Below are 12,756 nucleotides of genomic sequence, written 5' to 3'. Positions count from 1 at the left end.
GCCTATATTAGCACCAAATTGATCACAAACTGTAGTACAGCTGCTGGTTTTCTCTGGGCCACAACTGGGGGGCATGAGCAGAGCTGGGAGAAATGGGGGGCAGGGGGAAGTAATCCCAGTGCTGTAGGTCAGGACCGAGGAAGTTCAGCAGACCTATGGGGAAGGCCACTGAATGGGAACAGCATAAGGGTTGGGACAGAGAGGTGTGAGCAGAGCTGTGGGCATGGGCAGGGGGAAATGTTGGGACTGGAAAGGCCAAGGTGCTGCAGGTTGGGCCAAGGCAGGTGGACTGAGCTGGGGAAGGCTGGCTGGACTAGCACACCGCAAAGGGGGCTGCCCTGGCTAGCAACGCAGGCGCTGCACATTCAAATGCAGCCGCGGTAGCTCCAGCTCTGCTCCCCTGGGAGCCTGCGCAGAGCTGTCTGTGGGTTACCGTCCCCAGGGGTGGGCACAGCCAGCCTCCTAACACAAAAGCCAACACCCCCCCTGCCCCACCCCACACAGGAGTGAGCATGTACACATACATGCAAACACACATGCACACACATACTCGCTCTCCCCAGAGACAAGCTGTGCGTGAGCCCCCTGCCTCAGGCGGCTGGCCTGGGCTCTCCGTTTTGGAAAGGAGAGTTCCTGTCGCCCTGGCAACGACCTCATTCATCCCCCCTCCGCCCGGCCCTGCCACAAGAGAAGCAGTGGCTTTCCCTCAACAGTGGTAGAAAGCAGTGCTCAGCTCAGGCCTGGGCCTGGTGTGTGCCTCCCCCCTGCTTTACATCCGTGCTTGGATTAAGCAGAAAGCAGTTTCCGGGGCCAGGCACTGTTGCTAGGGGGTTACCATGGCAGCCGTGGGGGAGCAACAGGTTCCCACATGGGGGGAGCCAAGTGCGGACTGGCCAAGTGCAGGCCAGGCCCCAGCACAGCTATGAGCCCTCCCCCATCGCTCCCCGGAGGCACCCCCAGCCCAGTGGGGCTTGGCTGGGTTTGATCAGCCTTCACTGGGGCTCAGCCAGGAAGCTGGGTTCAGCCTCGGCGCCTGCTTAATGCCACCTGGTTCAGGGGCTGCCAGGCCCAGGCAGGTCTCTGGAATTGGGGCTCTGGGAGCTCCCACCCCCAAGTGCTCCTCGCTGTGCAGCTCCCACCACCTGGGCATCAGCTCCACCCTGCACTGCTGACAGGCCACACACCCACTCTGGGCACGTCCCAGGGACGCACGAGGGAAGCAGGGTCCCTGTGGGGAACATCCCCGTGCCCTGGTTGTAGCCCTGGCTCTGGCCACTCCTCGGCTGAGATGCGAGGTTATTTCTGGAAGGCTTAAATTTGTGCCAGCCACCCAGATGTTGTATTTACTGAAGATACTGAAGCCAAACCTGCCTGCTGCTGACAGTCACTTGTCTCCCATGCAGACTCCCACTGCCTCTCCGCAGGGCCCAGCCTGTACAAACCCAGCCAGTCTTACCTGGAAGGAGGCCTAGGAGCAACTCCTGCAGCACAGAGCTGATGCCCACCCCTGTCACTGCTCTGGGGTGGTAAATCCAATACTGACTCCGGGCTGAACAGTCTGAGACAGGATGCAACACAGGAGTCCCCAGTGACCCCTCTCCCAAACTTCATTCCTCTTTTGACCCCAGAGGCAGGAGTGTTGGCTAGTGGGTGCTGCAGGGAGCAAGGTGGGGGGAGGTGGGGGCAGGACTCCGGGCTTCTAACCACCAGAGCACTCTTTTCTGCATGCTGGGCTCACATCAGTAGGCAAGGAGTGAGGGCTAAGCCAGCTCCACTGCTGATTTACTTGGCAAGCTTGAGCAAGTCACTGCTTTCACACTGCCTCAGTTTCCCCACCTTCAAACGCAGGATCATACTGGCCCACCCAGGGAGAGGTTTAGGCTGAATTAACTGCTACTTGCAAAGTGCTTTGGAGAGCCTGGCTAACCCCAGGCTGGTTATTCTCATGACTGCATTCCCCCCACCAAGATGCACCAAAAGAACTCAAGCAAGAGACACTGGAAAGGACCGGTGGGCGTCCCTCGGCAAGTCTCTGCAAGCCAGCCACAAGGGAATTCCCGGAATGCTGTGGGTGGCAAGATCCCCAAAGAGGAGGGGCTCTCTGCTCCCCTTGGCACCTGCTCTCACAGCACCAGGGAGGTTAACAAGCCCCTGATTTTGGATCTGAGCCTGGCACCTTGGCATCAATCCCAGCCAGCAATTGACAAACCAGGAGCCTTCCATCACACCCCCAAGCACAGCATCAATTGACACCCGCCTCCCCCAGCTCCCAGTCTCGGGGAGAGGAGGGGCAAGGGAATGCTGGATTATAGGCTCTGGAGGCATGGACCAGCAGAGCACCAACATCCCAGCACAGCACTCCCAGTGTCCCATCTGCCTCAGCTCAAAATCTTCTTGGCCACCAAGGGGACAGGAGCCATTCGATTCCCAAAGCTGTTCTGTGAGTACACAGGGCTAAAGCCCACAGGCAACAGCCACCCACAGACATCTTAACACACTCAGTGCCAACTTGCGCTACAATCCACCCCACTGAGGCTGTGAGAAACATCACCACTGATGAGACAATGCTCTTCCCGACCCTGTGAGTACCTCCCTTGTGCCTGGCTCAGCCCCAAGGGACTCTGTCTGAAGGGATGCAGTTCAAGCTGTGATGGGTGATGCATGAAGACAATGCTCCAGGGTCATCACCAGCCAGGACTGCAAGGATCAACCCATGAAAGGCTGCTGCATCCTGACACTCCAGTGCATCTCTGTGATAGAATGCTGCATGAGCCTGCTGTGCTGAGACCAGCAAGCAGGCAGCAATGCATCACAGTCATGCAGCAGCCTGGTGACATGCAGACAAAACTCAGCAATGCAGACACACCCAAAATCTGCCCAGTGTAATCTCAACACGGCAGCAACCTTGAGTCACGGCACTCCCACCGGAAAGACACTAACCGACGGCCTGGTCTCAGAGAGCTTTTGGAGGAAGAGAAGGTACCCCAAGGGATGCAAGATCACCTAGGAGAATTGGAGACAGGTGGCAAGCCTTCCTGAGATAGGCGTGACTACCTTCCCACTAGTACATCTCCTGAGCTAGTGGACACCCCAGGCTGGGCATGGGTTTAGATCCTAGGTAGTGCAAGGCTCAGTCTGGCTTTGAATTCACTGTAGAAGCAGCTGAAGTTAGGGAGAGGCCACTCCTAGTACTAGCAAGCTGCTGGGATGGGAGGGCTTCTGCCCCACCATTCAGTCCCTCACTTTTCCTTTAGGGCCTGTACAGTCCATTCTGACCAATGTCAAGACAAAAGTGTGGCAAGACAGACCACCTACCATGCTGACCATCGGCAGACCATTGGCAAGACTAGGGCTCTAAGATGCTAAAAGTGGGTGTGTCCAATGGCCTGCATGCCCCTGAAGGATGTGGTGAGGAGCGTGCATGTGGCCTTGGCAAGGATAAGAGCATGAAGCTGTAGAAAAGTATTAGGCGGGTCAGTTCCACTTTCACAGTCATTCCCTCACGCTGTCTTTTGTGGGTCCTGGTTCCAGTGGAGGGAAGTGATGCCATGGTTGACTGGACAGGTCACCTGGGCGGAGGACAAGGTCTAGAGAGTTACAGCAGGGAAGGAATGGAAGCAAAAGTCAGGACTCCTGCTTCTATTCTTGGATCTAGGAAGGGAGAGGAGCCCAGTGGCCAGAGCAGGGTGGGCTAACAGCAGTGTGATGCTATTGTGAGCAAGTGCACAAACTGCAGAGGCATCTTTAACTGAAAGTAAGCAATTGCTTGTGAACACAGCAATGAGCCCAGCTCACAAAGACACCTCAGAGAGTTCCCAGCTCCCAGAGCAAAGCACGTTGCCAGGCCTCTGCTCAGCAGCCAGTTTGCAAAGTTGGGTTTGTGTCTGGTGCTTGGTGCTGAGATCAGCTCAGCCTGCCTTTATGATTCCCTGCCAGTTCAGCGCACGTGAAGGAAAAAGGCTCAGAATCACTCTCAGGAGCTGCCTAAGTCTGAGGCTGCAGACAGGTCCCTGCACAGGTCCAAGGAACCCCCACAGATTCCTCAGCCAGCACCTCAGATTAAAGCTGGCACGGGGCCTTTGCAGGGCACAGACCACGAGCCAGGCAGGGGGTCTGCACAGCCAGGTGGCAATTCAAAGACTTTTCAGCAGAGACAAGATGTGCTGGGAAGAGCAGTGACAGGGCTCTGTGCTCACCTGGCCTGGATTCTGGATGCTGCCTCTAGTCAGCAAAGCCTGGGAACACAGGGGTGCCATGAGTAAGTGCCTCCTCCTACTGTCCCAGCTCTGACACGTAGCAGCAGAAGGACAGCAAAGGCAGTGAGGTCAGAACCTGCCCCCTCCTCCCCCTAGAAGCCTGGGCCTCCCTGTGGAGTCTGGGTCCAGATGTTACCCAGATGGGACGGTTGGTCCAACAATGACAGGAATTTTAGGCAGCCTGCAACAGGGGCATGCCACAGTTGGCCAGGCCCTGGGGACAGCCACACCCAAAGGGGTGCCAGAAGCTCCCCTGCCCCCATGCATACCAAGAGTAGCCAGGACACATCACGTAGACAAGGCAGGAGACCCTCTCCCAGACCACGAGAAGAGCTGGAATGTCCCCGCTTGGAGGAACGTCCTGCAGCTACATACCATGCTCAGGCACTGCAGCAGCTGTCTGGGGGCTGCCAGCAGCTGGCACAGTCTGTCAACTCCCATGGACTGGGCTCCACCAGCGGTGTCAGGAGCTGATCTTGCTGTGAAGTCTCAGGAGGAAGCAGGGACATCTCCTGAGCACTGGGTCACCAGATCGCAGTTCCCACACCCCAGAGCCATGGATCCCCACCTTCCCTCTTGCAGGCAGGCACCAATGCCAAGAGTCAACCCCATTCCTGTATCTGTATCGGGGCAACTCCCTAGCAAGTTAATTATTCATTAGGCATGAGGCCAGCATGTTGGTTACAGACCTGGATTGCAGCCCATGACCCGGCCCGGGCCCCCCTCAAACTGCCCACTGATTTGACCATGCCAAAGAGCCACCACTCCGCAGAAGGAAGTCCTGTCCACGCTCCCCACATCTGCCGGTAGCTCAAGCTGGGAGTTTCCTCATCCCGCTTCTGCTCTCTTTAAGGACAAAGGCTCTTCCTGGCTGCTCAGCCCAGCTTGTGAGCGGACCCTGCCTGCTCCTGCTAGGAAAAACGCATTGCTGCTGGGAAAGGGATGGGGCAGGGGACTGGTCACTACCAGCTGTTTCCATTACCTCCTGGATGCTCCACTCACACACTGATGCCCCACCCCTCCTAAAAGGTAAAACAGTAGAAGCTCAGAGACCTCATCCCCGTGGGCACAGTACAACCCCCCTGACACACATGCAGCTCCAGCCTGCAAATCCCAGGGCACAGCCTGAGCTCTAATGTCCCTAACTCACCACCCCTTGCTTCACAACTGGTCTCAGTAGCCTATGGCCCAGGTAGCACAAAAGAAAATTCAGGGAAGGTAAGTACATATCCCTGGAACGGTGCCTCCCACTTCCATACTCCACCAGAACCACAGCAGGAAGACGGACTGGGAGTCCTGATTCCCAGAAGCCCCCACTGTTAGCAGTAGGCCCTGTTCCCCTTCCTGAAAGACCAGAGCCCCATAAATCCATTGCACATGGCCAAGTAGAACCCTTAGGAGCCAGCTGGCCCCAAGCCCTGCAGCACCAGGACTATGTCTGCCAGGAGCTAAGGGCCAGGTCCATTTGCAAAGGAAGACGTCTGAGCACAGAAGAAGCTGCACATCCCAGCTGTGGGAATGCCAGTATCCCTTGCAACACCCTCCCCACCAGGGGCACATAGTCCTTAAGAGCATCTTAGGCCTAAAACATCAACCAATCTGACTGAGTGGGGCAGGGGTAGACTCTTCCTCCATTTTGTACCCCTGACGCCCACTCAGAAGCTAAGCAGATCCTCTGAAAGGACAGAGCACCCTCCTGCAGCCTAAGGACAAGGCACAGATTCCCAGGGTCATCACAGGGCCCACATGGGATCAGAGATATGCAAGGAGCCAGGACCCAAAAACAGACATCCCTCCCACATCCATACACCATAGGGGGAGTGCAAGAGTAGGCCAGGAAGTGATTCCAAGCTGCAAATAAGCCCCAGTCCTGTTGGGGCCTTGTGATGAGAGCAGAGGTCTGGGGTCAGGACTCCCTCACTGCACACTCACACTGTGCTTCTGTTTCTTCAGATGCTCCGAATCCCAGTCTCCCATCCCCAGGCAGCACCTCCTCCCTTTAATCCCTAAAAGTGAAATGTGGGGGTGTTTTGAGAGACTCCAGGTCAGCTCCTTAGCTAAGCCTGTTCCTCAGTCACTTGTATAGTCACTCCAGTAGGTCCCATCAGGTACAGGGAGGTAGCCCCTGCCCCACAGCGCCTACAGTGCAATGAGCTAAGACAGACAAAAGGTGGGAGAAGGGCAGTCCTACGAGGAGCAGCGCTAGCACAGATGGGAACCGGGGCCTGGCAAGGCCTCAGGGCACAATTTTCCTCCAAGTGCCCCCAGGGTGCCTTATTCTTCTGGAAGCCAGCCCCAGGCACTGAATTCTCCAGCCCCAGATCCCAGAGCACTGTACTGTGGTGGAGAAAAATCCTCCTCAGTATACAAGGAGGGAAACCAAGAAACAAAGATGGGAAGTGACTCACCCAGGGTCACATGGGAAGTCAGTGGCAGGGCCAGGAATAGAACCCAAATCCTGACTCCCAGCTCCACATTCATAATGCAGCTACTTCTGGGGCAGGGCACTGCTGTTAACACCCAGCCTAGAGCATGAAGGGAGGAATCATGGCATACATCTCTGGCTTCACCAGAATGGCAGGTGGGAGTTCAAATTCAGACAAGGATCTGGTTCACCACAATGAAGCTTCCTGAATCCCCAGTCTCCCTTCTTAGGGCTTGAACAATTCGCCCGTTCGTGTCAGGATCTACACCTTGGTGTGGGGTTCCAGGCAGCCCTGGTCTGGAGACCTAACAGACCTTTCCATACCAGTACTCCCTCCAGAGCACCCACCCACCTGACCCCACAACCCAGCAGGCCTGGGCATTGCCCCTGTCACACAATTCAAAAGGAAATGCGGCACAAGGGAAAGCACAGCCTGGCCTCTTGTTCCAGAGGGGTCCCAGAGTCACCCCATAGGACGGCCAACACTTTCTGCCCTGAACCCAAGCAGGGCTTGGAACACGCCCTGGGCCCCAGACTGGAGCCCGCAACTGGGGGCCATGGGGAAGGCAGAGTGTCCAGACAAACCAATTGCTGGGCCTGTGGCTCTTCTGTGCTTCTAGCAGCACACCCCTGCCAAGAGACCTGCTTGGCAAAGAGCTGCTAACGCAGGGGCAGCACATGTGTTGGTGCCTGTAAGGCTGGGGAAGGAGGTCCCTATCCCCTCTCTCACACACACAGCTGGAGAAGGTGGACACAAGCCAAAAGACCCCCACCAGAATGGCCCTAAACTACAGTGGGTAGCCTGGGGCTGTGAGCACCATCCAGCACCTTCTGTAACATGGAGGGGCAAGGTGAGATACTGCTGCCCTGCAGGGCTAGGCAAGAAGCAATTGAGAGCACTGACTTCAACCCACACCTCTGCACAGCCCAGCTAGAAGAAGCACGTCACAACAGAACAGGAGAGAGGTGTGTGGTGGAGCTCTAAGGGAGAGCCCAAGGCTGGAGCAATGCAGGGAACAAAAACCATTTACAGAACTATGTGGGAGAAGCCAGGGCTGGGATAGCAGAGGGGCTGTGGGGTCAGGGTGAAGGTGTACAAGCGGGACTGTAGGGAAGCACGTGTAGCTATACTCAGCCAATACCCAGTTTGAGTGCATTCTCTGGGTATTGGAGCCAGAGACCAGGACAGACTGAGATGACTGCCTTCCTGACTGTAGCCAGGTTGTACTGCCCTTGCTGGGGGCTGGGAATCCCCACTGTGCTCAGATCAGGACCAGAAGACAGTCACAGCTCCAACCACCCCGATACTATCTCCAGCAGTGAATCAAATTCTTTCAAGCACTTACAGCTGGGGGCATGTTCTGCTGCTCTGGATCCAAGGGAGACCCACGACTGAGCAAAATGCTGGGGTGGAAGAGGACAAACAAGTCAACAGGAGCACTCGGAGCAATACTGTGGCAAGAAGGGCTAATGTGCCGTTGGCTGTATAAGCAGGAGAGGAGTAAGTTGAGCAGGGAGGGGAGGTCACCGCTACGCATGGCACTGGTGAGACTGATACTGGACTACAGTCCCTTGCTCTAAACACCACATTTTAAAAAGGACGGTGTCAAGGAGGAAACGGTGCAGCAAAGAGCCGCCAAAATGATTCACAAGCTGGAGAAAGTGCCTTACAGTGAGAGGCTTCAAGAGCTCAATCTGTTTAGTTTATCAAAAGGAGGATTGAGCCATGACTTAATTACAGTGTGTAAGTACCTCCATGGGGATGACATACCCGGCACTAAAGGGCTCTTTATCCTAGTGAGAAAGGCAGAACAAGAACCAAGGGCTGGAAGCAGAAGCCAGACAAATTCAAACTGGAAATGGAGCACACGTCTTTAACAGGAAGGAGGATTAATGCTGGGACCAACCCCCAGAGAGTGGGGGGGAGCCTCCATCTCAATGTCCTCAGACCCAGACTGACTGTCCCTCAGGAAGACACTACAGCCGCACACAAGTTACTGGGCTCAGTACAGGGGTAACTGGATGAAATTAGTGGCTGGTGCTACTCAGGAGAACACACTGGACAGTCTAATGGTCCCCTAAGGCCTCAGAGTCTATGGACTGGCACAGGGCAGTGCCAGGGGCAGAGCTGCTCTACAGCTACCCCACACTGGGGGCAAGCATCTTGGCCTCCTCAGCAGCAACAGGTTACTCGTAAAGGGTTACTGGCCCCAAACACCTGAGAACAAGGAGGAGTCACTGCCAGTGACCCAAGGGGACCCCTCTACCAGCACAAGAGGACCAGGGCGTCCCTGTCCTAGGCTGCTCTGCCATGACTGGAAGAATTTGTGCCAACCCCAACAATGAAGTTTGGCGCTGAGAATGCAGGTCCGATGGGAAGTGTGCTGAGACGCAGCAAATTCACCGCATGCAGTCCCTGCATGGGAACAGCCTGTCCCCACTGCTGATCTGGGTTTCATTTGGACCTCAGACTTCAGGGACAAAGGCTCCACAGCCCATTAGCGATCTTTGAGCTTTCTCAGACATCTTGGGGGTAGAGGGGGGAAATGCACTGGGGGTCTCTGTAGAGACTGGATGCCCCCCCCCCCCCACACACACACACCGATCAGAGTCAGAGGTACTAGAAATAACCTCTGTTGCTTCTGCTCAATGCCCTGACTTTACACCCGCCATGGCCTCGCGCTGGGACTCAGAGCCGGGGGCGGGGAGAAGAATTATTCTAGGAAGCCGGTGTCAGGCACCATGGCAACCGAGGGAGAATTCCCGGTAGAGCCTGGTTTTCCCGACTCCTCCCTGAAGGAGCGGGTGGCCCAAGCTCAGCAGAGCCCTCTCTCTACAAAGAAATCAAGCTTTCCCCCAGCCCTGTCACCAGGAGGCTGCAGATGGCAACCCCCTCTGCTGGACATAATCTGTGCCAATAAATCCAGGCCTCCCATCAACAGGCTCCACTTCGCTCACAGATGCCAGGCAGAGATGCACTGGCATTTCCCAGGAGGCATCTAACATGGGCAGTAAGTGAGGAGACATGGAGAGAGACACCCAACCCCCTGCTGCCTTAGCCCTGGGCAGGGTCCTCTGAAGAACCCCCGTGACCCTCCCTTACCTTTTTGCTGCCCCACGCTGGGCCTTGCCCTCTCAGCAGCATCTTAAATGCTACCAATATAAATCAAAAGCCCTAAACTAGCAGCAGAAGGGCACTAATAGCTATCATCACCCTGCCCCCCAGCCCCATCCGGCCCCAGGGAGTCATGCCTCACCACCCTGGAGTGGCTTCCTAGATCCAACCATGAATCCAGGGACTGAGTTCTCACACACACTTCTGGGGACATCCATGTCCCCACACCAAGTCAGCCTGCAGGGGAACTGCCTGGACCCAGCTGCCTCGGCGCAGCAGGCTGGCAGAGGTTACACCCCCATAGCAGGAGCAAGCTCCAAAACACAACATGACTGACATTTCCAGTCCCATGAATACTGTGGCTTTAACCAGCATTGACCAGTCCACTGTAGCTCAAAGTGCCTTGCAACCACAGAGCTTCATGCTAATCCTGCAGGCAGGATGTTTCACAGATGGGAATACCGAGGTGCAGAGAACCAGGGACAGAGCTGGGTTCTCCTGATCCCATCCACCCCACAGCCAGGCCCCTGCACTGACTACTAGACCAGGATGTCAGTAAGCCCTGCCTCCGTGCCCAGAGGAGCCTGCACCGGGCCATTTCATTCCCTCCCTGCAGCCCCCACTCAGCCTGTGCAGCGAGCACACTGCAGCACTCTCTGCCAGGGAAGCGAAGCGAAGCGGGGCAGATGGGAGGAGACAGTCACTGGATTACACATGTCGGGGAAACAAGCAGGTTTTGTGGGTGAGGCCAGGCCCCCATCAATCAAAGGATGAATAAGAGGCCCCAGCGGAGCGATGGGCAAAGTGCAGAAGAGCCCCCTGCACTGTGAGGGGTTGAAAGAGACAGGAGGCCTTGCTGTCAGGGCCATGGAGCTTGCGCCCTGCCTTTCCACTCAGGAAGGGAAGCCCCTAGTATTACCATGCTTGCAGCACAGAACCAGCAGCAGGCTGTGACTGCTCAGAGCCAGGCCCTAAGCTGGCTGCAGTGGCCAAACTAGCATTATATCCCACCACACAGCAGAATCCCATAACCAACCCTGTGCCTCCCACTCCCCAGACATGACCAGCCTCCTGGGCTGGTCATAAAGGGTGGGTGAGGGCAAGGAAGCCTGGCTGCTATCTTCTTCTCAGCCTAAACACAGACCACATGAGACAGGGGGCATCCTCAGGTCAGTGGGGAGATGCTGAATGGATAAACAGAAGCAAAAATACAGCTGGGGAAGGCCCTCCACACTAGCAGTGCCCTCCATAACCACAGAGCCTAGGATGGCACAATACTGTCCCCACTGGGCTCGCCACATCCTGGCACTCTCTCTTGCTCCCAGGACTCCTCCCAGGACCAGCCAGCTCCACACTGGAGACTCAGCACCCTTCTTGCAGAAACACCAGGCACCCCCAGAGCCTCTGTTCCACTGGTGCTGAGTGCAGGAAGGAGCTGTGTCACCTACTGCCATGGCGACTGGGGATGGGGTGATCCAAGCCCTGTAGATCTGGGCTGTGGGCTTAATCCAAAACCCACCAACACCATGGCAAAACCTCTGCCTTCTCCTGGCCCACCACTGGCCTGTCTTGGGTGCCTGGGTCATAGGAGCAGACAGCCCAGGGGGAACATGGGGACATGGCTCAAGTCGGACCTACCTTTGCCCCCTCCCCACAGAGAGCTCTGCCCAGTTCAGGGGCGCGTGGCTCATGGGAGGCGGCAGACGTGCTGTGATGGGGCCTGACAAATCCCAGCCCGTGGCACAGGCCTCCAACCTTGACATGTGAGGGGACAGGCCATGAACCAACTCCCTTGCCCACCTTGCTCAGCGCACCCGAAACGCAGGGACCCTCCATCCCTGACTGAGCAGAGCCAAGGCAGGCTGGTCACACCCTTGGTGCCATGGAGCTCTGGCTCTCTGCCCTACAGGGCTTAGCAGGTGGCCGAGCTCCACCAGGGTCCAAGCGGCCCATGCGGTGCTCTCAAGCCAAGCCCACATGCCCGTTGCCTAAGCACAGGTCCCGGGCACACCGTGCACTGCATGCCCCAAGCCTTTCCTCGCCACCCTGTGGCACGTCTTCCACGCAAAGCAGCGCGCTGAGGGGAGCCAGCCTGGCAGTCACTCAGACCAGGCCTGGCGGGGAACAGCCAGAAGGGCCCGTCCTGGCTGTAAGCAGCTGGGAGGTGACTCCCCATGTCCTGTGACCAAAACCGCCTTTGTTCCAGCCTCCGGGACCCACGCCAGGGCAGGATAGCCAGCCGCCGGGCTCCTGCACTGGATCCCCTGAACCTGGGGGGTCCCACCCCGCTCTCCCAGGGCTCAGCCAGGGCTGGACACCCGGCAGGGCACCACCTGCCACCCTGTGCTTCAACCCACAAGGAAAATGGCTGGGATCCAGAGCTGGGTCACACGCTGCCTGCAGCGGGGAGTGGAGGGACGGAGCCGGAGGGGTGTGCCCGGCAGCAAGCAGGCAGACAGATGATCCGGGGCAAGGGAGGGTGGACAGACGGAGGGGTGGGGATGGCCTCGGGGTGGTGGGGAAGAGAGGGGGCAGACAGACGCTTAGACAAGGTGGGCGCCTGGGGGAAGGGGAAGACGGACAGATGCCGGGAGGAGGCAGCGGGATCACGTCCCCCCCCAGGGTGGTGAGGGGGGTGTGGGGAGGGGCCCGATCCGGCCCCCGGGCGCCTCGGCCAGCAGCAGACAATGGTGCCGCAGCCCCGGAGAGAAACAAGGCGGGGACGGGGGGATCCGCACCCCCAGACACGCACGCACACACACACACACACACACACATGCACACACACACGCGGGGCCGCGCCCCCGCCGCAGACAAAGGCCCGCGCCCCGCTGGCTCACCCTGCGGGCTGGGAGGGTCCCCCGGAGACTTGCCCAGCGCCGGCCCGATGCCGCCGGGGAAGAGCAGCAGGAGCAGGAGGAGGCGGCTGCAGCAGCACCGCCGGGCTGCCATGGTGCTGG

The 12,756-nt window shown here is 57.5% G+C and overlaps 1 protein-coding gene across 1 annotated transcript in view; it reads right to left on the bottom strand.

The window, feature by feature from the left end:
* FAM171A2 (family with sequence similarity 171 member A2) overlaps window positions 1-12,756 on the bottom strand; it is a 34,621-nt gene that overhangs the window by 21,504 nt on the left and 361 nt on the right. Inside the window, 1 exon segment of the mRNA XM_019523560.1 lies at window positions 12,637-12,756. This exon segment is cut by the window's right edge and continues 1 nt beyond it. Within this exon segment, the coding sequence (XP_019379105.1) occupies window positions 12,637-12,748 (112 nt within the window). The 5' untranslated portion in view covers window positions 12,749-12,756.

The sequence above is a fragment of the Gavialis gangeticus genome, unplaced genomic scaffold, assembly GCF_001723915.1.
Source record: "Gavialis gangeticus isolate Ggan-Ray unplaced genomic scaffold, GavGan_comp1, whole genome shotgun sequence".
Classification (NCBI taxonomy): Eukaryota; Metazoa; Chordata; order Crocodylia; family Gavialidae; genus Gavialis; species Gavialis gangeticus.
Note: the sequence above shows the minus strand (reverse complement) of the source record. Positions and strands in the feature narration are given on the sequence as shown.